The sequence below is a fragment of the Sinocyclocheilus grahami genome, unplaced genomic scaffold (assembly GCF_001515645.1).
Source record: "Sinocyclocheilus grahami isolate Dianchi unplaced genomic scaffold, SAMN03320097.WGS_v1.1 scaffold55.1, whole genome shotgun sequence".
Taxonomy (NCBI): domain Eukaryota; kingdom Metazoa; phylum Chordata; class Actinopteri; order Cypriniformes; family Cyprinidae; genus Sinocyclocheilus; species Sinocyclocheilus grahami.
In genome coordinates this window covers 3,011,307-3,036,564 of record NW_015505234.1, presented here as the reverse complement: position 1 = coordinate 3,036,564, position 25,258 = coordinate 3,011,307, and the positions used below count along the sequence as shown (strand labels likewise).

At 38.1% G+C, this 25,258-nt stretch overlaps 3 protein-coding genes across 7 annotated transcripts in view; 2 read left to right on the top strand and 1 right to left on the bottom strand.

The window, feature by feature from the left end:
- Positions 1–354: 354 nt before the first annotated feature.
- Positions 355–4,557, bottom strand: LOC107583875 (protein FAM192A-like). The gene is made up of 6 exons (XM_016270227.1): positions 4,522–4,557; positions 2,313–2,482; positions 2,111–2,184; positions 1,030–1,182; positions 858–917; positions 355–697 (listed from the first exon to the last, which is right to left on the bottom strand). The coding sequence occupies exons 1-5, from the start codon at positions 4,555–4,557 to the stop codon at positions 874–876; spliced, it is 477 nt and encodes a 158-aa protein (XP_016125713.1). The 3' UTR covers positions 355–697; positions 858–873.
- LOC107583786 (RING finger and SPRY domain-containing protein 1-like) lies at positions 4,003–18,366 on the top strand. Of its 3 annotated transcripts, none has more exons than XM_016270101.1 (15): positions 4,003–4,303; positions 5,536–6,047; positions 7,862–7,914; positions 10,387–10,499; positions 11,256–11,382; positions 12,683–12,741; positions 13,042–13,108; positions 13,193–13,324; positions 13,567–13,682; positions 14,137–14,280; positions 14,394–14,505; positions 14,638–14,740; positions 14,834–14,986; positions 15,119–15,223; positions 17,130–18,366. In XM_016270101.1, exons 2-15 carry the CDS (start codon positions 5,686–5,688, stop codon positions 17,224–17,226), a joined length of 1,743 nt encoding a protein of 580 aa, XP_016125587.1. In that variant the 5' UTR covers positions 4,003–4,303; positions 5,536–5,685; the 3' UTR covers positions 17,227–18,366. The 3 variants fall into 3 exon arrangements, with proteins under 3 accessions (XP_016125587.1, XP_016125589.1, XP_016125588.1); XM_016270103.1 differs by lacking the exon at positions 4,003–4,303 and adding an exon at positions 4,846–4,917; XM_016270102.1 differs by lacking the exon at positions 4,003–4,303 and adding an exon at positions 4,864–4,946.
- A 718-nt stretch (positions 18,367–19,084) lies between these two features.
- The window catches only part of LOC107583785 (nuclear receptor coactivator 5-like), a 12,728-nt gene continuing 6,554 nt past the window's right edge, over positions 19,085–25,258 (top strand). The window contains exons 1-6 of one of the 3 annotated variants that reach the window (XM_016270099.1): positions 19,085–19,301; positions 19,499–19,570; positions 20,502–20,567; positions 20,763–20,836; positions 20,943–21,075; positions 22,779–22,978. In XM_016270099.1, coding sequence (XP_016125585.1) covers positions 19,509–19,570; positions 20,502–20,567; positions 20,763–20,836; positions 20,943–21,075; positions 22,779–22,978 — 535 coding nt within the window. In that variant the 5' untranslated portion in view covers positions 19,085–19,301; positions 19,499–19,508. Of the gene's footprint in view, positions 19,302–19,498; positions 19,571–20,483; positions 20,568–20,762; positions 20,837–20,942; positions 21,076–22,778; positions 22,979–25,258 lie in introns of all 3 variants that reach the window. The other 2 variants (XM_016270097.1, XM_016270100.1) reach the window with 2 other exon arrangements.

Below are 25,258 nucleotides of genomic sequence, written 5' to 3'. Positions count from 1 at the left end.
AATAAACAAATTAAACACTATTAATGCTGATTAACATAATTATTAAAAAATGTACATTCACAAATAAAACCATGCTAAATTTAAAAAGAATTTAGCACAAAGATGCTTTTGAGGGTCAAAATTAACCTTCAGCCTCAAAAAGCCTGCCAGCGTTTCAAGAGGGTAGTAATTTTACATAATTAACTACACAATTATTCAAGTCTGGCTCCATTCTCATATGGAAGTTTTTCATTTTTTTTCCTGACTGAATATTCAGTTTCACTCAGAAACTTGCATTACAGAACTATAATGGGTTGCAAATGCTGTTGTACATTGATAGGAAATGATAAAAGAAAGAAGAAGTACAAATTCATGAGAAACACCTTTATTTTCCATTCTGTCATCACTGGTTATTTTCCAGTGAACATGACTATCCTTATACGACATGAACATTCCAGCATTCAGCAGCATTTTGTCTTAAAAAATAAACGTCAAACAAACAAATGAAGAACTCGAGGCATTTAAACTTGAAAGAAGCCCATAATATCTGCTTTGTCCTGTGATGATGGTGTCTGAGATTTGGACTAAATGATTCATGTCTTCTTGATCCACAGCTGTCAGTCAGTCAGTGTCCCCTTGGCCACTAGAGCTCTGCAGAAACCGCAAGGGTGGGTAGATGGGAAGGTGCGTCACCAGGTTAAGCTGCCAGGGGTTTATACTGTATGGAACGTAATATGAGGAGGATGGGGGAAGTGTCATGTTTTGAGAGCACAAGACATCAACAACCACAATAGAAGTTAACATTACAGCCTTTAATAAACATCAAGCAAGTAACCAAATATATTTATCCAAAAGTGAAACACTGAAATAACGGATACCTAGTGTTAAATCGTTTTAGGTAGTGCACCGCTGAGAAGGCGAGGGGGCGGCACCCAAGCCTTGGGCAGCACAGGTGAGGGAGAGAGTGATAGTGAGTGAGTGTGATCTGTCAGTGTGTCTATCTGAAGAGCCTGTGGCGCTATATGGGAGAGCCAATCTTGTCCACGCTACCTTCGCTGTCGCTGCTGGACTCAGAGTCGCTGCTGCCCGAGTAAGCGCCGAGTCCTGGCAGGATGCCCACGCATACAGCGGCGGAGGGCAGGTGGAGGATGCCTGAGCGAGTCACGCCCGCGCCTGGGGATTTGGGCTCGAACGCCTCCTGATCTGAGAACACAAAACAATACATGCACATAGAGCGCACGCAGTCTCTGATGCATTTCACATCTAACACGGCAGGTTAATATGGAAAGGTGATGCAATTTCTCCTGATTTCTAACGGTAAATATTACACTACTTTTACATTTCATCTAGTTAGCTATAGGAATATGCCATGTTAAAATAGAATTTTACTTGTCAGTTGTAAAAACAAAAACTTGCAATGAATTTCTATGGGGAAACCATTGTACACTGCTGTTCAAAAGTGTGGGGTCAGTAAGACTTTATGAAAGCAGTCACTTATGCTCAATAATTCAAAATACAGTAAAAACTGTAATATTGTGAAATATTGTTACAATTTAAAATGACTTTTCTATTTTAATAAGTTATTATTGTGATGACAGCTGAATTTGCAGCAGTCATTATTCCAGTCTTCAGTGTCACATGATTCTTCAGAAATCATCCTTATATACTGATCTACACATTTCGTATTATTATTATCATTTTTGAAAGCAGTTATGCTGCTTAATATTTTTGTGGAAACTATCATACATTTCTCTCCAGGATTCTTTAATAAATTGAAATTTAAAAGAATATTGTAGATTTTTTTTGTTACAATGTAAAAGACTTTACTGTCACTTTTGATCAATTTAATGCATCCTTGCTGAATAAAAGTAATAATTTCTTTAAAATTACAGACCACAAACTAGTGTAGTGTACATATGGTGTTTTTTTACAGACTCCTAAAAACATTTTTAAAAATTAGTTTCACGCTGGGATTCTTATGAACACTTCCCCACCTTTTTATCAACTATAATATGATACATTTTAAAAGCAATTAAAACAGTATGGCAAATAATTACAGATCTAATAATGATCTGAAAATCACTTTACATAATTACATTATGTAAAGCCAGCATTATACTACATTGCTCACCTGTCTGACTGCCATTGCCGGCTACAGACTCCTCTGCTTTCTGCTTTTTACTCCCCTCTGAGGACTGAGACGAGCTATACAAAGACAAAAATGAATCACAAATAATTATACATGAAGATTTTTAGGCCTCATATTTCCATAGGTTTAAATACAGTATAATCATTTAAATGAACACATTGAGGTGAGTTTGTCCTTTTCGTACCTGCGTCGTTTGACTGCCCCAGCCAGCAGGTGGGCCTGAGACAGGTGACTGGTCCTGTTCTCGGAGGGTTTGGGTCCTGCCTTTTTCTCCGTCTCCTTCTTCTGGCTCTCATTGTTTGCCAGCATCTGCAGAGCACTGTGAGGTTCATCGGTTAAGGAGAAATCACTGACCTACAATTAAACCATGAGAAAACTTCTCAGCAACACATGACAACCTACTTTCTGGCACTGCTGTTGTGGTAAGCCACAAGACAAATTCAGTTTTTCTTTTTATTCTGAATCTTTCTCATAAACAAACTAACGTCTGGGAGGACATATATGACCTCAAACTTAAACAGCATGCAAACAGAACTAAACCCATTGAAAGAAGAGGAAGCTCAGATAAAGAGGGCAACCGCTCCTAAAAATCTAAGTCACCCTAGAAATCAAACCTACTTCCTTGCGCTCACAGATGGCCGAAAAAGGCGACACACTTACAGGTAAGGCAATTTGGTGCCTCCACAAGAGGCAAATTCAGTACAATTAGGGCACATTACTGTATTATGCTGCAGATCATGGCTTTCAGCAGTGCTTTTAGATGCAGTTATCAAGCCCTGAGAAAGGTTTCAGTTGCCACGACAACCCATCCTCCAACCTTCTATCTACAGCATAGTCTATGATCTACAGTCATACCTGATCGGCAGAAGAGAAAGGCCACTGCTGATTATGTCAGTGGTTCCATGATGAAAAATCTATTTTATGATATAGATCAAAGCACAGCTTTGTATGTATGTGTGTGTGTGTGTGTGTGTGTATGTGTGTGTGTGTGTATACACAAGACATACAATGATACTAATACAAAACATGATTCAATTCATCGAAGGATTCATAAGACTAATTCAATCAATCTTTTTGAACTATTCATTCAGAGAAAGAGCTCAAAAGAGTCGTTTGTTCGGGAAGCTTTTTTCCAGCCATTGAACGATAAAAACATTGATAGCCAATCAGAATACACCCGGATGTAAAGAGCTCGAGAATTGTTCTGTTCAGAGATAGAGAATAAAAACTTGTGATAATTGGAAAAACCATTTCACCTAGCATTCCAGCAGAACTAATTACATTAGATGAACGCTGACTCGTAAAGAACTTTAAGATCAAATAATGAACAATGCCTTTTCAAAGAGAAATACACATGCATCTAACTATTCATTTTAAATGTGAAGCACAATATAAATTAAATTCCAAGTCCACAGATATATAATAGATACAGCAGATAATTTTTGTCTAAGCAATGCTGACAGATTTGGTAAAAAAAAAAAAGGTAAACACTGCCCCCTCGTGCTGGATTTAAACGGTGAAAGCAATAGATCTCAGATACAAACTCACTAATCACAATTAAAAGAACCAAAGACTTAAACTACTTCAGTCTGTGTGCATTGAATTTATTTAATACACGAGTTTCACAATTTGAGTTGAATTACTGAAATAAATTAACTTTTCCACGACATTCTAATTTATTGAGATGCACTTGTATGTGCATACAACTGGCTTTCTTGGAACGTTTTTAGATTTGAACGTATGTACTGTAAGGGATGAGACGGACCGCGTGATGACGGAATTACGTTCTGACGTAAAGGAACAGCTGAATCGTTTGTTGAACCGGTTCTTTGAAACGAGTTGTTCAGAAGAACCGTTTCGCGGAAATGAGTCGGACTTCCCATCACTAACACCTCACAGAGCTCTCATTGATCTCTCCAGCTATCTCACACTGATCCCAGGCAGTTTTTATGGTTTCGCTTCTCAGTCAGCCGTTTACTTTCGTTGTCAAACACCAGCTGGATCAGCCTTTCTGCGTGGATCGGCAAAATGTTGATTGTTGAAGTGGTTGTTGTGCGTGAGAGAACGAATCATATCGCTGAGAAGTAAAGCACACACACACTTCCCGTGTAGTCTTTTGTGTTCGGCCTACGGATCAGTGCTGTTTCATTTACCGAACATCCTCCGCTTTACCGGGTGAGTAAATACTTGTCTCTGGTATATTCACATTATTTAACGATAAAAGACCTGCTAGTGTATGTGCCAATTTAAAGAAAGGCTTTAAACTAACGCTTTGTTCATCTCTTTGGAGGTGTGGCTAGTTATATGGTTGCTAACGTTAGTTTCTGACATTATAAAAAAAGGCTGTGTTAAAAGACCTAACGTTAGTAAGCTACTTATCTAGACAACATTACCGGAATTATATTCACGCCAGCAGCATTTGTGGGCATAGGCCCGTTCGGCGTTTTTAAGTATCAAGAAATTGGATAAGGAGACCGACAAAATGACAGCCTGAGTCACCGTTCACTTTCATTATGAGCATTCATGAATTGAAAGTATATGGTGGCTGACGTTGTCAGTCTCCAACCATCTACTTAGCATCTCCTTCTTGTTTCATGGGGGAAAAATGGTTATGAAGTTTTAAATCTCAATGACAGACTTTTCATTTACAGATGAGTTAGCCCTTTAAATGCTGCCTACGTAGGCAGCTCGCTATGGTTTGAGACGCAGCCATAGAGACTCAAGTTTATTGACGTTAATGTACTGAAATGACAGCTTGCTGTTTATAAGCTTTCAGCGGCTTTGTAAATGTCAGTGACTGGCCAGTGTTCATTCATGTGTGAGTGGGTTGTTGTGTTTTAAATGGGGTTTTTGTAAAGTTGTTTGGGTTGCTAGCTGTTAGTTAGCCACTGCTAACACTGACAACTGCTGTAATCGCATATCCTAGCAAGGATATTTGTATAGCTTATGTAACGTTACTTAAATACGAACTGCCTGTTGTTTTTTTATGTAGTTATTGTACATTATTTTTAACTGAATTTACATTTAGGTTAATATCAAATTAGTCAGGTTAGTTTTTTTATATTAACTGTGGTAATTGTACTATACTGGCTACTTAGAAACTTTATGCCTTAAAGCAAAACATTGTTCAGGAGACAAGCCCTGGATATTATTGTAACTAATAATATCAGCAATAAACATTTAAATCAATAGAATAGAATATAATATTAATAAATAACATGAATATATTACATATGTTGTTATTTGAGATCAGTGACTAATATCACTGTTTAAGTGTTTTACTTTAACAAGCTACATGAAAGAATATATTAGCGGTTCCTTTGAGCATTTTATTTGCCATTTGCATGTTTCGCATTGTCATGTTTTCTGTCCACACTGATAATAATTTGATGTGTATTGTTTTTCAGGAGTGAAAACCTCCCAGGCTGTAGGATGTGTGTTGACTGCACTATTAGCTTTGCTCGTCTGCATCTGGCTCCTGATGGTCTGCAGTAGCACAATGACCGACACGTCTACCCGACCCGTACCGAGACACCTTCTAAAGTCCTTCCAATGATATGATAGTAGCCACCTGGATTGCATTCTGTGCCAGCAGGAGCCTCGTGCGGGTTCTGCGACTCACCGTAGAACAGCTGCAGTCGGTGCAGTTTTGGCCCAGCCTCTCATCCGGCAGAGCCATGGGGAACAGCTGCGTGTGCAGAGAGGACAGTGACGTGGAGGAGGGATCAGCCCCTCGCAGGCAGCTCAGGCGAGTGGAAAACTCTGTGTCTGATCCCCCAGAGGCCAGAGGCAGCCGGCCCAGGGACCCGGTTCGACCACCCCGGCGAGGTCGAGGACCGCACGAGCCACGTCGGAAAAAGCAAAACGTGGACAGTTTGGTACTGGACACACTGGCCGTCATCAGGACTCTTGTTGACAAGTGAGTGAACATTTAATGACAAGAGGATCTGCAGAGATTTGTCATTAAATCTCTGTAGGAATGAATCATGCACGTCATATCAATTTCAGTTCCCGGTTCACTCGCGCGTCAGCAATAACATCTCTCCATCTTTGGCTAAAAGCATTGGCTTGCTGTTGAACATCCATTTGCATTGTGGGTTGTTTTCCAGAATTATTGTCTACCACAGCAATGCCACACAGTCTGCAAGAGCTTTCACTTTTGAAATAAAGCAGCTTTAAATGTGCAGAGCTTATGGAGAAGCCCGGTACAGCTCTGTAATGAGCATGCCATTATTTATTTATTCATTCGTTCACACAGCACCACATTTAATCTTAATGTATTGCCCAAGACAGCAGCTTGAGGTAACAGAGAGAGCTTCATGTTTCTTTTAACATTTTGGCTGGATATCAGAGTCGCCAGTCACTCTTCCTCTTTTTTACATGTTCTTACACCTTCCCACACAGCCGGCCTACTGCTATCTAATGATGGATGTTCACTTTAGACGAGAAGTTGTTTTATGTGTACATCAGACAGATTTGGTGGCTCTGTACCCACCATCTTATTTGCGAGGCCTGCAGTATTGCCTGAATATTTGAATAGTTTATGGTCACTTTTTGAAGAGAATCTCAGATTAAAGAGAAAAAAATCTGCAGCAGCAACTTCACAAGAAAAGAAAATGTTTTTGTTTTGAAAAATACCTAAAGGGCACAAGGGGGAGTCTCAGCTTTTCTTTTCTTTTCTTTTCTTTTCTTTTCTTTTACAGTTGGAATATATTGTGGTTGGTCAACCACATCCTTTGACAGCCGTTTTTATTCTTAAACCTGAAACCCTAGTTTTGATGATATAGCTAAGAAAAAAAAATAAAAAATTTGCATGACTTTTCTTGCTCAATATTTATTTTTTAATATACTTACTCTGTCAACCAGAGGAAACATTTTATAAATATGTCTGTAATGAGCATATATATCCATAACTCTTTTTATTGAAAGATTCAATCTAATAGAATCACAACATGAATCAGCTATAATTTACTACACCCAGTTGCCATTAATAAAGTTTGAAGACAAGCAATATTGTCTTAATTACCATCCTAGAGCAAATATTTTAGCCAGTATGGGGGACTTTGAGTCAAAAAGGTTGAGAACTTTGAATTAGGGGGGTCTGTTCTGTACAGTGCAGAAAATCAGTGTGTTTCTAACTAGTACATATCCCTGTGTGACCATTACACAACAATCACAGAGCAGTCAGACACCTACGGCTGGGGGCATTAGACCTTTCTCACACACTCTCTCTTTCTCTTTTTCGACCACCCTCATAGCTATCTTTTCCTTGGCTTCGTCTGCTGTTTGAAAACATCACCAACCACTGATTTATGACTGACAAATGAACCGCAACGGTGTCACACCGCAGAATAGAGGCAAATTTATTTTCCCTGCTTAAGTGTCTCTGGTGGTGTTTTGATCGGGCCCGGCTCCCTCTAGGAGCACCTCAAGGGATTTTGCTATCGCTGCTTGGATTTACTGTTGCAGACCCAGCTTGCAAAATGGATGCATACACCCTAAAGCCAAAACGGCCCCGGTGGCGGCGGGAGTCTGCCCTCCAATAGCAATCAGTCATGTTTCACACAATCACCTATTATAGCATTAGGCTTTCATAACTAATGTCTAGAGCAGCCAAGGACTAAATAAGATGCTTACACCCTGGGTATGAGGCACACAGGTAAACATTTTCTCTTATTAGGTTGCTCTACATTTTTGCCATTAACTATTGTATTTGTTCTTTTTGTGTTTCAGTGACCAAGAGCCGCCGTACTCCATGATCACGCTGCATGAGATGGCAGAGACGGGTGAGTGAATGACACGCAAAATGCTGTAGCATTTCCATAAAGGGTTCAAATCTGCTATTGCGCTATATGCCAGTACAAGAAAGTTCTAATGCTCTTGTCATCCATGTGTGTCATCCAAGATTGTTCACATGTGGATGGTGGGATTCACAAACTTTCAAATGCTGGCATTCTGATTGGGAGGAATAATGTTTATGCAGATGCATATACACTTACTCATGTCACTACTTGTATGGCTTATATGTGATTATCTATATGGATAATGGGATTACCAAATCGCACTGCGTGTTTCAGAGTGAAGTGTGCCATTGTGTTCTTTTACATGTAAACTGCAGCTTGGTTTGCTGTAAATTCTGCACCACTCAAGCTCGTATGCATCTACTCTGAGTTTGGCTCACTCGTGACATGAATTTGAGAATATGCAATAAACCTGTTATGAGAAGCACTTATAAAGCAGCTGTTGTCAACACAAGAGAAGCTTAAGTGCTCCCTGTGGTTTTCTGCTAAAATAAAAGCTTGATGGTTTAACGTTTGAAAATTAAGAACTTAGACAACCACAGTCAGCCATGAAGACAGCCATAAATATTAGTATTATAATTTTACAGCTGTACTTTAAAATTAAATTATTAGTTTATTTTTTTCTTCAATTTCTCATTTTTATTTTATTTGAAAGTGAAATATTACAACAGTTTCTTAATTTTGTTTAGTATTTGTAAGATTTTTTGAATTCATTATTTTATAGTCATATTGAGATATAATCTCAACATTTTTGGCAAAGTTGTCCATCCCCGCAAATGAGAACAGCAAATCTGATTTTTTTTTTGTTTCCTTTCTTTTTAAATAAAATTTTTAATTGCAGTCACAATTTTTTTTAATCTTCAAAATGGCAGTTAGATTTTTTTTCTCTCTCTCAAATCGTACGGCTTACCACCTACTGGGGTGATTGGATTGCTATTCATCTCAAATGCATCTTTATGCTTGGTCTTTTCATGAACCAGTGTATGAAGTTTAAAAAACCCCTAAAATGCCTGGAGAAAATTGTCTGTTAAGATTCCCATTCTTCTCAATGCTTGAAATCTCAGACTTGGATGGTGCCATTTTTGCTTCATATAAACTCTGATTTGTTTTGAATGGATCACTTGAATCGTAAATATGACCCAAATGATCTGGAACCACAGGAGAATGACAACACTGATGGCACAACGAGAATGTGTGCAGTCACAAGCTCTTCAGCTTTATTACTTTCTCCTTGCTCCAGGCGTGTGCATGAGCTGTGACATTCATTGCTGTCTACTTCATCTACTCGAATATAAAGCTCAAAACATTCATTGTTGAGCTTTATTTAGTCAGAATGAATAGCTACTTTTGAATGTCTGTCAGAAAACAATGTAGTTATTAGCCAAGCAAACCAGCCGAACCTCGACTCTTTGGTTCCAGGCTTGTTTTTTTCCATCAGGGGAACAAGTGCAGCTTGTTGTAACCCCCTGGCTACTGATTAAGTTATTAGGATTTTAATCTAACAGCGGAAGCTGTGGAAGCTCTGTGGGTATTAGTGGCGGCTGCTTTTGAATTTTGGCTCGTGCCTTGCGGTGCCATTGTCATGCTGTCACTCAGTTCTGTTGCAGTGACTGCAACAGAAAGCTGCAGCTTTAAAGTCCCTCAGAGCCTCAAGACTGCAGGAACAAACACTGTGTTTGAAAGTGTGTAAAAGCTACACTGCTTTTGCTAGTTTACAAGGGCAGTGCGCTGCTGTTTGTTTACATGCCCTTTTTGCATACAAATTTACCTTCTATCTTTTTAATTAGCCATGGATGTTACCTGCAGTGAATCTAAGTGTACCATTGTAATGTTGAAGAGATTGTTTGGGTCTGCGTATGGACCAGACTCTAATCAGGGGTCAAAATTTAGCAAGGTCATATGCAGGTCGCCAGCCTGCCTCTCTTCTTGTGCCATTGCCAAAGCCTCTGTGACTGTTGATTTTATTTATACATGCATCTGTTGCTCCGAGCTGAGCCTGCATGTTGTGGTTTGAGACTCTGTGGTGTCAGGTGGCTGCTTAGAGCTTCATGCAGGAGTAAACAGGTGGAAACGCTACTGTGGGCTTCAAGATTGACATCGAAACTCCCTGAATAGCATGTGTTTAGTAGATTGTTTTTGTGTCAATTTATGTGCATTTCTGAGTGTTTCTGTAAAATAAATGTGTAATTTTAGTTATCTAATTTGCTCATCATCATCATCATCATTATCATATATATATATATATATAATGTTGACTTCTTATAGACCGTCTGCTCTCGAGATGTTGGCATTAGCAATTGGAAAAACCCATATTGTTCAACTAATCATTTTCAATGTTGTTTGAATGCATTGTCATAATAATGGCTCGGTGTAATAGACATGTCCCATAGACTGAACTTCTGTTTGTTCTTCCCTCAATCCTCTTTTGTCTCTGTCCCTCTTTTTCTCACGCTGTAGATGATGGCTGGTTGGAAGTGGTGCAGTCTTTAATTAGGGTAATTCCTCTAGATGACCCACTAGGACCGGCCGTAATAACCCTCTTATTGGATGAATGCCCTTTGCCTACCAAAGTGAGTTCACATATACATTACCACACAACATTGACTACCAAACTATTTTTCCACCTCTGTTTTTGCTAATGGACAGTAATGCAGCTCTATTTTTTCTAGCACTTTGAAAATGGGTCCACAACATTTCCCTGGTACTTGAATTTATGCTGCTTTTGAGTGATATCCCTCTCGCTTTATTTAATTGATTTCAACAGATGCTTTTTTTTGCTCTGAAATGGTTCTTTTTTCTATTTTATGTTGATAGCAAGATAAAATCTTGGTATAATTTCTGTTATAGTTTATAATTGCGGACAGAATCATGCTTAACTGAGCATTAAGATTCAAGATTAAGGTATTATGATGTTATGCAAGTGTTTTTATCCTCGTTTGGTTTGGGTCCATCAAATTCCAAATATAGAAAAAATTTATTAAATTACACGAAGAATCTTTGTGTATATACATATTGTTATCTTCAAATACTCTACTTAAAGTTTAAAGTCATTATGTTTTTTAGCACTTAGAAATTAATACTTTTATTCAGCAAGGATACAATAAATTGATCAAAAGTGACAGTAAAAACCTTGTAAAAATATATATATTAAGTATGAGTAAAAATATGTTATTGCTTCTGACTCCTTGTTTAAGTTTTGAGGAAGAAAGTGCAGCTAATATTAAGGTGAAGGAGCAGCTGTTCTGTGTGTGGTGGTTTCCGGATTCAGTGCATTATTTTCTGACCCATTACAAATTCAGTCATTGATGAAGAGTTTGTTTTGTAAGGATGCTCTGCAGAAGTTGTCAGACATGTTAAATCTGAGTGCTGCTGTGGCACGTCAGGATGCCCTCATCCCAGCCAAACACCGCAACACCACAGCAGTCCTGGGCTGTCTGGCTGAGAAACTGGCTGGTAAGGGACATGCATACTCAAAAAAACACACACTGCATTGACTGAAGCAATGCTGCAAGCCTTTTTCCCATTCTGACACTGTCACAGATGTGATGATGTCCAGTTATTTGTAAGCGATACATATAATTTTAGGATTTGTATATATGTATGTATATATGTGTGTATATATACAGTATATGCATCTCGTTTTACGTCATATTTGCACTAGCCTGTTCCTCTAAAGCTAAAGAGCTGAGTTTGCAGTCTGTGAAGACCTGTCATGACTGAGCATGCTGCAGGCTGAGGCCTGTGATTTGACAGCTTTGCTGAGGCTGCAGCACACAAACACACACACGCACACTGTCCAGTTCTCTCAGTTTGTAGATATGTGCTTCTGTTTTTAAGGTCAGACACATTAGGGCTGTCAAAAAAATAAATCCAAATTTCGAATATTCGTCGAGTTTAAAATAAAAATCCACATTCGAATGCAAAAACGTTGCATTCGAATTTTAGGTGTGCGTTAAGGAGGCAGCCTTATCAGTGGCGCACAAGGTGCGATGACAATGTAATTGTCGTTGGATTATGTTTTTCTTAGCATATCCAGTTGAAGCCACTAGATGCGGCGCTGCTGCGTAATTGATGACAAATATTGCGGAAAAAGAGAACATCAATGCAGAGAAGATCTTTTGTTTATGTCAAAACTGAAACCAAGCCGTTTACACAGAACGCATATTTTGCACATTTTCTAGAGGGACATCTATCACCATTGCACTCGCGTCTCGCACAAAAGAGCTGCATGTTTAGAAAGCCATGTAAAATTAATGCAACTTTGAAAAAACATATCTCGAGACTTTATGGTGGGGTTTTTTCCCCATCCCACTGCAACTCGTGTTTTTAAATGAAAAATGTACTCTGTGTGTTTGGCTTTCGGCCCTTTGTATTAAACTATGCATACATACATGATGCTGTTTTGTTTATAGTTGTTTAAGGAACTTAATTAATTATAATTGGTTTATAAACATTATTTTAAACATTATGCACTTTTTTCACAGATAGTCATGTTGTCTTATGCTTTGATTTGCATTAGTAGTATTTTGCTCGATGTGCCCTCTTGTGGCCTCAGAAGAGAAGCCAAAAGCTTTTCGTCACCTTAACTGAAATTATGCGTTTTAAATTTGAATATAATTCGAATTTTGATCATATTTAATTACAAAATTCGAATGTAATTTTTCAGCCATTTTGACAGCCCTAAGACACACTGCCCAAAGGAATCATTTGGTTAATACTGGAGTACTTCATCTTTTTACTCTTCTGTCTACAGGTCCAGCGAGCATTGCGCTCCTCAGCCCTGGAACTCTGGAGTACTTACTTGAGAGTTTGGTAAGAATGTTGAGTGGTTTTATTAAACCTACTGACTAATGGGGTATTTCTTTAGGTCACATCATTGAAAACAGGAAGTCTTTTGAAGTGATGGTTCAAATTGCTCCGTAGATGTACTCTAACATTCACAATGCAAATCTTCCTCCCCAGTATACTTAGAATACTTATGTAAACTAAGCTGCGAAATATCCCAGTTTGGTGATCATTTTCACTCTTTTTATACTAATGCTTTGGTTTTGCACGATCAATTGCATTAAAGCTGGTATTATAGCCACTGAAGTGGTCTTGTTGTTCTTCTAGAGTTCTGAGGCCCATCCCACTGTCATGCTGTTTGCTCTCATCGCTTTAGAGAAGTTCTCTCAAACCAGTAAGTCTAACTGGTCTCCGCTCAAAATGTTCAATCAGAAGAGTCTCAGAAAGGTACTTTAATGACAGTCTGTCTTTATCTCAGGTGAAAACAAGTTAACAGTGTCGGAATCGTGCATCAGTAAGCGTTTGTCTGTTCTGGAGTGCTGGGCAGATCATCCAGACTACCTGAAGCGTCAAGTGGGCTTTTGTGCCCAGTGGAGCCTTGATAACCTCTGTGAGTATCTTCCACTACCGTTACTGAGACTTTTTAAATGAAGAATGACCTAGGAAATAAATGTTTCCCATAGAATGTGAAATCCTTTAAATACTTTTTTTGATTTTCATTGAGTTCACTTTCTGTGGAATATGGAAGAACTGTTTGTAATTGGTGATGATTTTGTCAATTTAAGTGAAATATTAAGATTGTACATTGTCTCACACTGATAATTTTATCTTTGGTCACACTTTGGCCTGTAGTCATTAAAGAGGGGCGCCAGTTTACCTATGAGAAGGTCAACTTAAACAACATCAACGCCATGCTGAACAGTAATGACGTCAGCGAATATCTCAAGATCTCTCCTACTGGACTGGAGGTGAGAGACAAACCATTATTATAACTGTGGGTAAAATTCTGCAAAATGGATTTAGATCATGTAAGATGTGATCAACCGAACTGAACTACACTCTTATTGGTAAATAGGAGACCGTTATTTAAAGCACTTTCAAAATGAGAATAAAGAAATAAGTGAAAACCAAATAAATGGCATGAGGAATGTTGTAGAGATATGAAAGATGATGATTTAGATTATGTGGAAATCTACAGAATTCTGTGCAATTCTGCTGTTTCACTTCCAGTTAGGCCACTCTATAAACAAAACATCTTTTCATACTTCTTTGAATGGTTCACATACAACTCATAAAGTTCTAAGCATGCCTTAACCTTTTTACCTATTGTGGAAGAATAGCTAGTTGTAACCATAACAAACGAATAAAATATTGTGATTAGTGCAAAAATTTAAAAAACGTGATCTGGCCTTTTCTCATTAGGCGCGGTGTGATGCATCATCATTTGAAAGCGTCCGCTGTACATTCTGTGTGGATTCGGGAGTTTGGTACTATGAAGTAACGGTCATCACCTCTGGGGTCATGCAGATTGGCTGGGCAACCAAGGACAGCAAGTTTCTTAACCATGTGTGTTTCTGGTTATGTTTAGATATTTGTGCTTTCTCTTATTATAGTATCTTATCACTTAAATGAAGAAATCAACTTGAATTTCAGTAGTAAGAACATGTTTCTTTGTACAGGAGGGTTATGGGATTGGAGATGATGAGTACTCATGTGCGTATGATGGCTGCAGGCAGCTGATCTGGTACAACGCTCGCAGTAAACCTCACTCCCACCCCTGCTGGAAAGAAGGTTTGTGCAGAGCATCCTGTTCAGCACCCAAGTTCTTAAATTATGTGATGTTTTCCTACATGTAGTGTATTTCATCATTTTGAAAAAAAACATTTGCAAAGTTTTGTACTAAGTATTCTCTGGGCTTTCTAGGTGATGCCATAGGGTTCCTGCTGGACCTCAGTAAGAAGCAGATGATTTTCTATCTAAACGGACACCAGCTGCCTCCTGAGAAGCAGGTGTTCTCCTCCGCCACGTAAGCAAAGCTCACTTCCTCCACCACAAAACAAATGCAAAAAAAAAAAAAATGTTTATGGAGCTTTTTAAAACTTGCTTTACCTTGTCTTAGGTCTGGCTTCTTTGCTGCAGCCAGTTTCATGTCCTACCAACAGTGTGAGTTCAACTTCGGAGCCAAGCCCTTCCGCCATCCCCCCTCCATCAAATTCAACACATTTAATGAGTTTGCCTCACTCGCATCAGATGAGAAAATCATTTTGCCCAGGTTTGCATCGTTTATTAGATTTCTGTACACAGGGCCAAGTATCAATGACTGTTGTGAATGTGAAATAATACATTAGTTCTCACCTAAAGCAGGTGACTCATACCATTCATGCCACTATTTTCATTATTTCAGACACAGGCGCCTGGCTTTGCTCAAGCAAGTTAGCATCAGAGATAACTGCTGCACCCTCTGCTGTGACCAGATGGCAGACACTGAACTGAGACCTTGTTTGCACAGGTACAAAGTTCAACATATAGAGTCGGTGTTTACACCACTGGGTTTATGGGTTAAGGGATGTGATTGGAGGCTCAAGAAAGCAGGATTGTTGTGTTTGGTTGAATTTGAGTACATAAGAACAAGTGTTGCTATGAGAAGTAGGACATTTAAAACACATTTGACATTTATTATCCTATATTTTACCATTATGTATTAATCCAAAATGTGCAAAGTAAGATAATAAAACTGGGTGGTTGATTGCGATTTCACTTTTTTAATGTTAGTTAGTGTGTAATGTTGCTGTTTGAGCATAAACAATATCTGCAAAGTTACGAAGCTGAAAGTTCAATGCAAACGGAGATATAGTTTTTTAAAATTCTGGCAGTTTAATGCCTACAAAAATGGCTGGTAGGGACTACAACAAGTTACTTCCCGGGTTCGTGACTTAACAAACCCAGATAAACCCCGCACTCGGGAAAAGGCAGCAAAGGGGGCGAGGCCATGCTGCACTGCTTTAGAGAAGAGGAAGAGAAAACTAGAGGTGCACGTAAAAATCTATTCATATATGAGTCGTGATTCTGTCTTCTAACGATTCTAATGGATTCACAAGTTTCAAAATCAATGTTATAAAGCTGCTGTTCTTAATACTGTTCCTTGTGTCCCCCTGCTCTACACGCTCTCTCTCTCTCTCTCTCATTCAGCTCAGCTATAACAATGAGCTGTTCCAATTATACACTTATTTTCACATAGCTATGAGAAGCGTTAAACATGGACGCATGTGCAGTTGTCATACTGTATTAAAGCTTTAATCAGGATAAAACCGTATATTAAAGGCTAACATAAGCAGTAGCATTTACAAATAACAGCATATCTAAAAGTATGAGACGACAACAAACAAAAAACATAGGCCTACCATTAAAAGCCGTGCTTGCACAGGTTCTGCACTATCCTCTTCAATAATATCCTCTGCTTCTCAATCGGGCTCAAACTGATAAGCGATATTAATGATGCCATTGTTTACAATACAACCAGAGCACATGCCACTGAGGTGAGGGGCGGGACAGGATGTTTAGATGCGCACTAGAGACGGTTAAGCCAATCACAACACACTGGGCCAACTAACCAATCAGAGCCCATCGCCTATTTCTGAGGGCGGGGCTTCATAAAAGCAGGAAATGATCAGCGCATTTCTCAGAGAAGGGACAGAGCGGTGTGGAATAAAGGTGAATTATGTGAAAAAGAATGCGTTTTTTTAATAACGAAGCATTAACACATGTTAGACTGCACCCCATAAACACAATCAAGCCTAGAAAAAAAACAGTGAACCACCCCTTTAAGAATCTCATTGCAGTGTTTTATGAATTAATCTCATAGTAACATGATATTTTTTGTTATGTTGCCTTTCACAGTTGCAAGTAGCCAGTCATTGTTCCTTAACTGTGACATAAGAAGCCTAGAGTACAACAGTTGACATGCCATTAAATCATAAATAAACAAACTATAATATTTTTGTCTAAAGTAAAAATAAAACACTAAAAACTCAAATCTTTCAAATACAAGTGATTTTAGGAATCACAGCATTATAGGCACATACAGTATGAAAAATGCATATTTATTTTGAGACTTTCTAAATTAGAGATTACATTTATCAGTTATTAAATTGTATGTGTTTTTAAAGATGACCTTAAGTGATAATGTATTAGATGATGGCAAATGTGATCTAAATAAAAGAAATAAGCATGTGCAATGAAATAATGATGCCATGCATCCCTATTAATATGTTTCAAATATGAAAATACATCAACACAGGGGAGAAAACTGTGCTCGTCAAGTGATTCATGGGGCGTTTAAACCTATTGTTTACTGTTATGTTACCTCTTTGTGCTGAACAATTAAGTCAACTTCTGTTTCTCTGTCTTGTCTTCAGTGGGATTTGTATGGAGTGTGCCTTACAGCTGGAAACGTGCCCACTGTGTCGCCAAGACATCAAGACAAGAGTCAGACTCATTTCCCATGTGTCCTGACATCAGCCCACCAACCCTAGATGTGGACTATCCCCTTCAAGCTTCCATCCTGTCCAGTCCCCTCTGTCTGAGAGATCAACCTGACCAATCAAATCATGATGCTGTCTCAGGATTGAACGTGGCAGCGTGGACCTTTGACGGATGGAGTAAACCCTCCTTAAAACTGGAGGGAAGAAGAGAGAGAGAGAGAGAAAACTATATTGTTGCACGCCAAGGAGGCCCCAATCCGAGGGCTATTGAGGAAACCAGGAGGTTTAAAGGCTTCTGGGAATTTTTTTATCTGCATTTCCAGGAACAGATAAAATATGGAACAAATGCATCTATTACATACTGATCTGTCTTTCAGTCTCTCCCCTCAAACTCTGGTCTGCTGTGTGTCTCTGTTCAGATGTGTTAAATGTATATGTGACTTCTCCCATTTTTATTTTTTTAGTCCAAGTTAAAGTGTCTTAACCACTTTGTTTCCTCTTAATGTTCATGCCTGCCTCAGAAAACCCATTATTCTGCTCCCTCAGACTTGATTGTACTTGAATCTGTTCTGGGTTGATTGCCCCACATTCTGAATATGATTGCAAAACGTCTTGATGAATCAAGACACTGTGATTTTTAAATAGTACTTTATATTGATGTACGATGCAAAGTCCATTTAGAAATAAATGAAGCCAAATTACATTAGGTAAAATGACAGAATTGAGTGAGAATTGATTCAATCAGAGTGCAGGGCATCCCTTAAATGAGGTTTGGGGAAATTGAATGCGTTTTCTGCCATGGTTAATGCACATATCAGTGTCCTAATGCTGCTGTCGCTAAATGTGAACTGTCTGAAGCAGTTACAGAGACTGAAATCTCCAGCGCTCCCAAAGATAAGAGAGTATGATTGAATTAAGAATCTTTCATTTTCTGAATTGTGATGTTTGTAATAAATGTCTGTTTTATGTGTTGCACAGGCTTTGTTACCTGACATTATTTACTCCTTTCATCTGTGATTTGCATGAATTCCAAAATCCAAATGCGCCCAAGACCAAAATGTGAACTATAGTGATCAAAAATGCCTCATAATCCATAGCATGCTCTCATAACAACTTGAGACTAACATCTTCATATAATCTCAAGAGTGCAAAAATAAAAAGGTATTGCCGACTTTTTTTGTACATCCTAATTGAGACTTAAAAGCCGCAATTATGAGATAAAGTTGCAGTTACAGAATATAAAATTACAATTTTGTGATATAGATCTTGTAATTGAAGCTTAATATCTCACAATTGTGACTTTCAGCTTCACAAAAAGAATAAAGGTTTTTTTCCCCACTCTGAGGCAGATATAAAAGGGAACAATATATACAACAACTCATATTTGATGTGTTGGTTTTAAACTCTCAGGAGCCTTTTTTATGCTTTATTTGAACATTCAGTTTACATTATGGTACAACAAAATTAGAACACAATAATTACAAATAACAGCAATAGAGAGTGAAAAAAAGAAAACATGAACAACCAATACAATGGCTCAAAATAGAAACATAATAAATAATAAAGTGAAGAGGGCATTATACAGAATGATAAAAATGTGTAGGCCGTGCAGATTGTACAGGCTGTGCTTTCTTGTTCAGCTAAATTGAAATTGTAAGTAAATAATTTTTTATCTCTTGTAAAAATACTACAAAAATAGGTTTACAATTCGAAAATGTACGTTTGTAAATATAAAATCTACATAAGAAGAGAATTAGATTTATTACAAAACCGGCATTGGGATCCGCTTAAAAAAATCCAAAAATAGCAGATTTGGGATTCAGTGAAAATCTTGTAAGAGCTCTGGGTAGTGACGTCACTGGGGTTGTCGTTTGTCTGCCTGTCCGTTAGGAGGCGCCACACGCTTCCTCAAATACTCTAGTTCAGGAAGTCGGGTCGAGCGTGTAGCGGGTCTTTTGCCGTAAGCAGTAACTCGGATAAATCTCTATTATCCATTTTTATTTTAGTATGTACTGATCTCGTTAGAGATGAAATAACGTATGAGCAAATTAATCAGTTTATCGCGATTCACAGAGCAGCGGGAATATATACTGAATATCTACGCAGGTATGATGGGCTTCACATCAGGTTTAGTGTTTTCATAACAATAATTTGACAAATGTCGCAGATATTAAACATTGTTTTAACTAGTTTTTTTTAATAATGGTTGCGTAACGTTACATGCAGGGTTTGCTGGGCAACCAAAACTTAATTGTCTTGTGTCCTGCGATATTAAAAGTCTGTTTGTTATGCCGTTCATTTAGAAGAAAACAAATGTCGTCGTGGTCGAAGAATGATGGGGGCAGACGACCACCACCAAACCATAGTGGAGGAAGGTAACGTTATGTGACACATCTGAATAGTGGCTGCGTTTCAAAAGACTGAGCTAACGTTACTGCTTGAATATGTTTGGAACATTTGAAGAATTAATATGATGCTTTCAAGTCCTGTCTTGCTAGGCAACACTAGAGTTTAACACAGCCTACGTTTTACATTGCTGATGTTATGTTTATCTTAAACGGTCATGAAAGCCCCTGTTTCAGCACTGGTTAGTTCTCACCACAGTTTTTTAAAAACTGCTAAAAAAGTGGGCGTGGTGTGCTGCTAGCGGAGGGGGAAGAGGGGAGACCAACAACACACACAGCTTCGCGTTCACACAGTTTCATTTCACTCCCATCGAGTTTAAAACACAATTATATGCACAGCCATTTGCACTCTGTATCGAAAACATACATGAACGTGCTGTTGCAGCTCTGGTAACTTTTCAAGGCTTATTCTGCGGCGATTATATAAGCCTTTTGACGGGTTGTGTCAGGTAGCTGTAAAAAAAATGGTTATACTCTCTAAATGAATCGTGTTTATGCCGAACTCTTATTAAAAAAGCAACAAAAAAACACGCTCCTTTGATTCATGTACGTTTCTCTCAGATAATGTATGCGATCTCACAGTCTGAAGCGTCTGTCATAGCAAATCAGCACATGCTGTTGTGAATAATTAAGCGAAGCGTCTTCTCATAGGATAAAAACACGCAGTCTCATGAATAATTTAATAGACCCCAACGCGTCATCGATTAACTATAGTCCATGTAGATTTTAAACCCGGAAAATGAAAATAGCGCAAAAAAGCTTAAAATGAACCAGTTTTAACATGGTCTTCTATGATGTGCAACACAAACACCTCTACTAAAATCTCAGAAAAAGTAGTCTGGGGTTTCATGACCCTTTAATCATGTTGATTTACTCCATGCAGTGTCTCAAAATCTCCCAGATCTTTTCGAAGAACACCATATCCTATGAGGGAGGACAGAAAAGATGATCATCCAGAATCTGTGAGGTACCTTGAATATGACAAAAGAGAAGAGTGTTTATTTTTATAGTCAACAAAGTGCAATACCACTGATCTTTGTCTAGCTTTAAATCTCTAGTTTTCACATACCTGTTTCTCTCTTCTTCTTCTTCTTCTTCTTTGGTAGTGAATTATTATTCATCTAAACACCTTTCCCTCCACCAATCTTCCTTCATTTTTCAGCTTTGAAAGCTTAGGTGAAGGGATTGACTACTCAGGCACTGAAGACTATGAGCATTCACCACATCAGTCAACCGGTATGATTTTTTCTTTAATAAACAACTTGGTTTCTCACTGCTGCTGTTGTGGCCATTATGAGAAATTTCTTTTAGCAACTTTGTCATGTAAATGTGTTTGTAACAGCTGTTTCACCTGAAGAATATGAGGCATCAGTTCAGCGCAGTGCCATATACGAGAGGTTCTTCCAGCAGCTACATGGAGATGGTGCTAGACAGCCTGCAGACTGTGTCGTCCTGTCGGTGAACAACCAGAATGTGTGAGTATTTACTGCAGGTAGCAGTAAAATTCTGTTGCATTAAATGTTTTTATTGTGTGAAACTTGCTTTCTGTTTTAAATAGAAATGCAATTTGCAGACTTTTTTCCTGAGTTTGCACGTAGTGAAATTATGGGACTCGTTTACTTACATTTTGTGTGATGCTGTTAGTTTTCTAAAAAATTCTCTGTTGTGTGAATGTGCTTCATTATTGCTAAATGTTAGACTGATGGGGTTCGTCAGGTTTAAGATTCGGAATCCGTATGTATCCAGAATCATCCTTGATGGTTAATAAAAAAAAATTCTGATGGATATTTTATTATTATAAATCATCCAAAAACTTTAAAAGGAATTAAATGTGCCTTCAAGTAAAAGAACAACAACAAACGTACAGTATTTTAAATGTTCAGAATTTGCAAAAATGTGTCCACTATTAAACAAAAGTCTCCGGAATTGCTCTTATTCTTTACATTTGGCTATCCGTCTCTTTATAACCTTTATAAATTAGTAATTTAAATTAACTGATATTGCCATTTTACACTGCTAATCCAAAAACAACAAAAACACTGAACATGATACATCCATCAATGACTGTTAAAATGAATCTCAAAATGTTGAATTTAATAAAAAAAACAATATAATTTTTTTTTTTTACATATTACAGAAGTCAATATGTATGTTGTGTAAATTATATTTATCCAGAAAATCAACCACCGATGTTTACGCCCTGTGGCCTTGCTTTAATAAAAAATTTTATTCTAACATTGCATCATTTTATTACTGCGTCATATGTTGCATTCAACATGGGGGTCTTAGAGGCCTGCCCTAAAAAGCATGGTAAGAGTATGCTTATTAGGGCAGGCCTCTAATGATCTGAAGTTTAAATGTAAACATTTTCATTTAATTTTTATCATTTATCAAATATTTCTATTCCACATATCTAAAAACAGAGAAATAATAAAAAAGACATTTTAAATGTTTCCAGAAATGTTGAATACACATTTTCAAAATTAGTTAGGTCTCAAGCATATTTAGAGTGTTTTCTAAGTTATAAGTTGAATTTGATTTTTTTTCCCACACATGACTGATTTATTGGTATTCTGTATATTTTCATCCTCCTACAAAAACTTTCATTGAAAGAATAAATGTGTCCAGAAATAAAAAAACAGACATTGTAATCACTTTCCTTGTTTATTTAGCTAAATATATGAGCTTCTTTAAGAAGTGGTGATAGTCAAAATGTTCAGTAATCAAAGCCATATTTTTAAATGAAACAAAAACACAATCTATAAAATATGAAAAACACAAACATTGCTATTATCAAAACAGTAAATGCAACTTAGAAAATTGTAAGATTTTAATATACATTGACTGGAAACTCATACTTCTGTTTTTATTAATACACAATGAGTATGACACAAGCAAAACAAACAGTCCTATTTTTGTCATCCAATTAATAGATCTTGTCATAAACGTGTTGATAATGTTTCACATTTTATTAAGATCCATTTTACAATGTTTTAATTTACAAAGTTTTTGGTAAAACATTTATATATGTTTTTTTATAATATCTAAACACTATTAAATTGTATTAAAACTTTACCCTTTCATTACTGCATATACAAGCGAGGCCACACCTAGCACCCTCACCTCATGCCCTGAAACATGGTGCTCAATAACCAGATCTCTTCTTCTTCTTTCAAAGGGATTACCCCAAATCGATAGGCCAGTGTTTGCAGGAACGTGGCCTCGCGGTGGAAATGCTTTACCTGCAGGTGGAATCTGGCCTGACGCGGGCCCTCCAAGATGTCCGCTCCGACGGTTCCCCCTTATGTATTCTCGTCGAGCAGACTAATGTAACACTCTCCTCGTGCACAGTAATCATATTTTCAGAGTCCCTCAAAAGTAAGTTCCGACTCCCACAATCTATCTCCCCCCAAAAAAACAGTTTAAATGTACTAATTTTGAACAATAGTTAAATAACCTTAAACAACCTTGACTTGGTGGTGGGCGCACTTACACTCTTGGTCACATAATGAACAAAACCTTAAAGGGGTCATATGATGTTGCTAAAAAGAACATTATTTTGTGTATTTGGTGTAATGAAGTGCGTTTATGCGGTTTAAGGAAAAAAAAAACCATTATTTTCCACATACTGTACATTATTCTTTCTCCTCTATGCCCCGCCTTTCTGAAACTCATCGATTTTTACAAAGCTCATCGGTCTAAAAAGCGAGGTGTGCTCTGATTGGCCAGCTATCTAGTGCGTTGTGATTGGCCGGATACCTCAAGCGTGTGACAGAAATGTTACGCCCCTACAAAATCGACCAGACAAAATCAATAAAACCCATTACAAACGAGGCATTTGTTGCATCCAGAGGGGACATACTTATGGATTATAATGACTTATACTGTCCGCGTTAACATAAAACCATGTCTGCATTTGTAATCGGAGAAATGACAAACAACAAGCCCTACTCTACACTGCTCAAAACTCGCGTTTGAATCATCAGTGGCAAATCCTTTAAATGAAATCGTACTTGCAGTCTGTGAGTCAGAACAGCTGGCATTGTAGTCTACTCTCCCAGGATCAGGAAACAGTCCTCCATAAAATGTGCTGCACACATCTGAATATTTGGGTTGAACTGTTCTGGAACAGTGTTGTAAATACAACTTAATCACTGATTTCTAATCGTGTTCTTCCAAAAGAGCCGGCGGCTTGAGTGAGCGTAGGCCGGCAGGCTTGCGGTAACCACATGTGCTGATCCGATCCACAGCGTGAAGTTGATGTATTTCCTCAGCGACCAGCACGGATCAGCTCCAGGCAAGACGAAGCGAATATCGTCCTCTTTTGGAAGGCCAAACAAAGTAGTTTCGCTTTCACAACGAAACACACGGCAACAACAACACTACAGAGAGAATAAAAGTTACGCCTTCTTTCTTTGCGTGAATATTTGGGCGGTGTTATGCAAATCTTCCCACATCGTGACGTAGACATGTGGGGGCGTGTTAGAACGAGCCGTTTTAGGTAGGCGTGGTTGACTCTTAACTTTTATAAAGAATATCTCTTTGGATTTGAGACTTTAGTCTTTGCAGTTTTACAGATCGTCTTTATGCACCAAGAGCTTGTAACACTCCAAAGAGAAAGGAAAAATTGAAATCGCATCATATGACCCCTTTAACTAGTATTCTGTGATTGCACCAAAAGACATGCATTTATGTTTTCCTCAAAAATTGCAGAAACGTTCAGAACAGTCTAAAAAGAGAATTCATTTATATTAACTGCAAAAACATCAATGCAATCTCAATGTAGGATTGCAAGCATGCAACCTTTATCTTTGTGTAGAAACATGGTTTCTGGGATCTTTTTCTTTTTTACTGCGTTGTGGACACAAAATTCTCAAAATTCACATGCCTCCAAATAGGGCTGTCGCTTTGAGGGAATTTCCCTTGCGGTAATTTTGAGTGGCTCAATAGCGCGGTATTATCGCCATACACACACACACAGATAATATAATCTGTGTGTTTATGTGTTACGATATAACTAACAAGGTCATATTCAGAAACCAATGAAACCGAAACCAAATAGCGTTGAAACAGGAAGTGAAGTAAACAGAAGAGAATGACGAAATAACGGTCCACATAACAAAACATAAACCTGACAATAAGATCGTTAGGCTATCGTTAGCCTATATGTATAGCAGTTAGTTCTGATCTGATCTTCTAATCTGACTGGACAAGAGACTTTCTATTGATATTTCCACCTGCACGCACACGTTCTAGACGGGCTGTCAGTCAGTGCAGTTACAGTGTTGCGCCACAAGGTGGTAGAAAGGGACTCATTCAACTACATGTTCAAAAACGCTGATTCATTCATTCAAAGAGATGTAATGAAACATGCTGTTGAAATCATTTTAACTTTGAGCACCACTTTAGAAACTCAGCTGACCAACTATGCGTCGATGCTAAGACAGATTTCGCTTTCCTTGGACATGACAACCTATTTTCACAAATATTTATGACTCGGCCTGAGGACAGACGCAAGTAATCGCACGCGCTCAGTCGATCTCTCTCTCATTCACTGTCTGTTTAGGCTTGTTAAGTGCAAATCTACAGAGCCTCTACAAATCAGCATGCTACACATTGTTATCATTACTAACTTGTTTAATATTCAGTCCACATGCA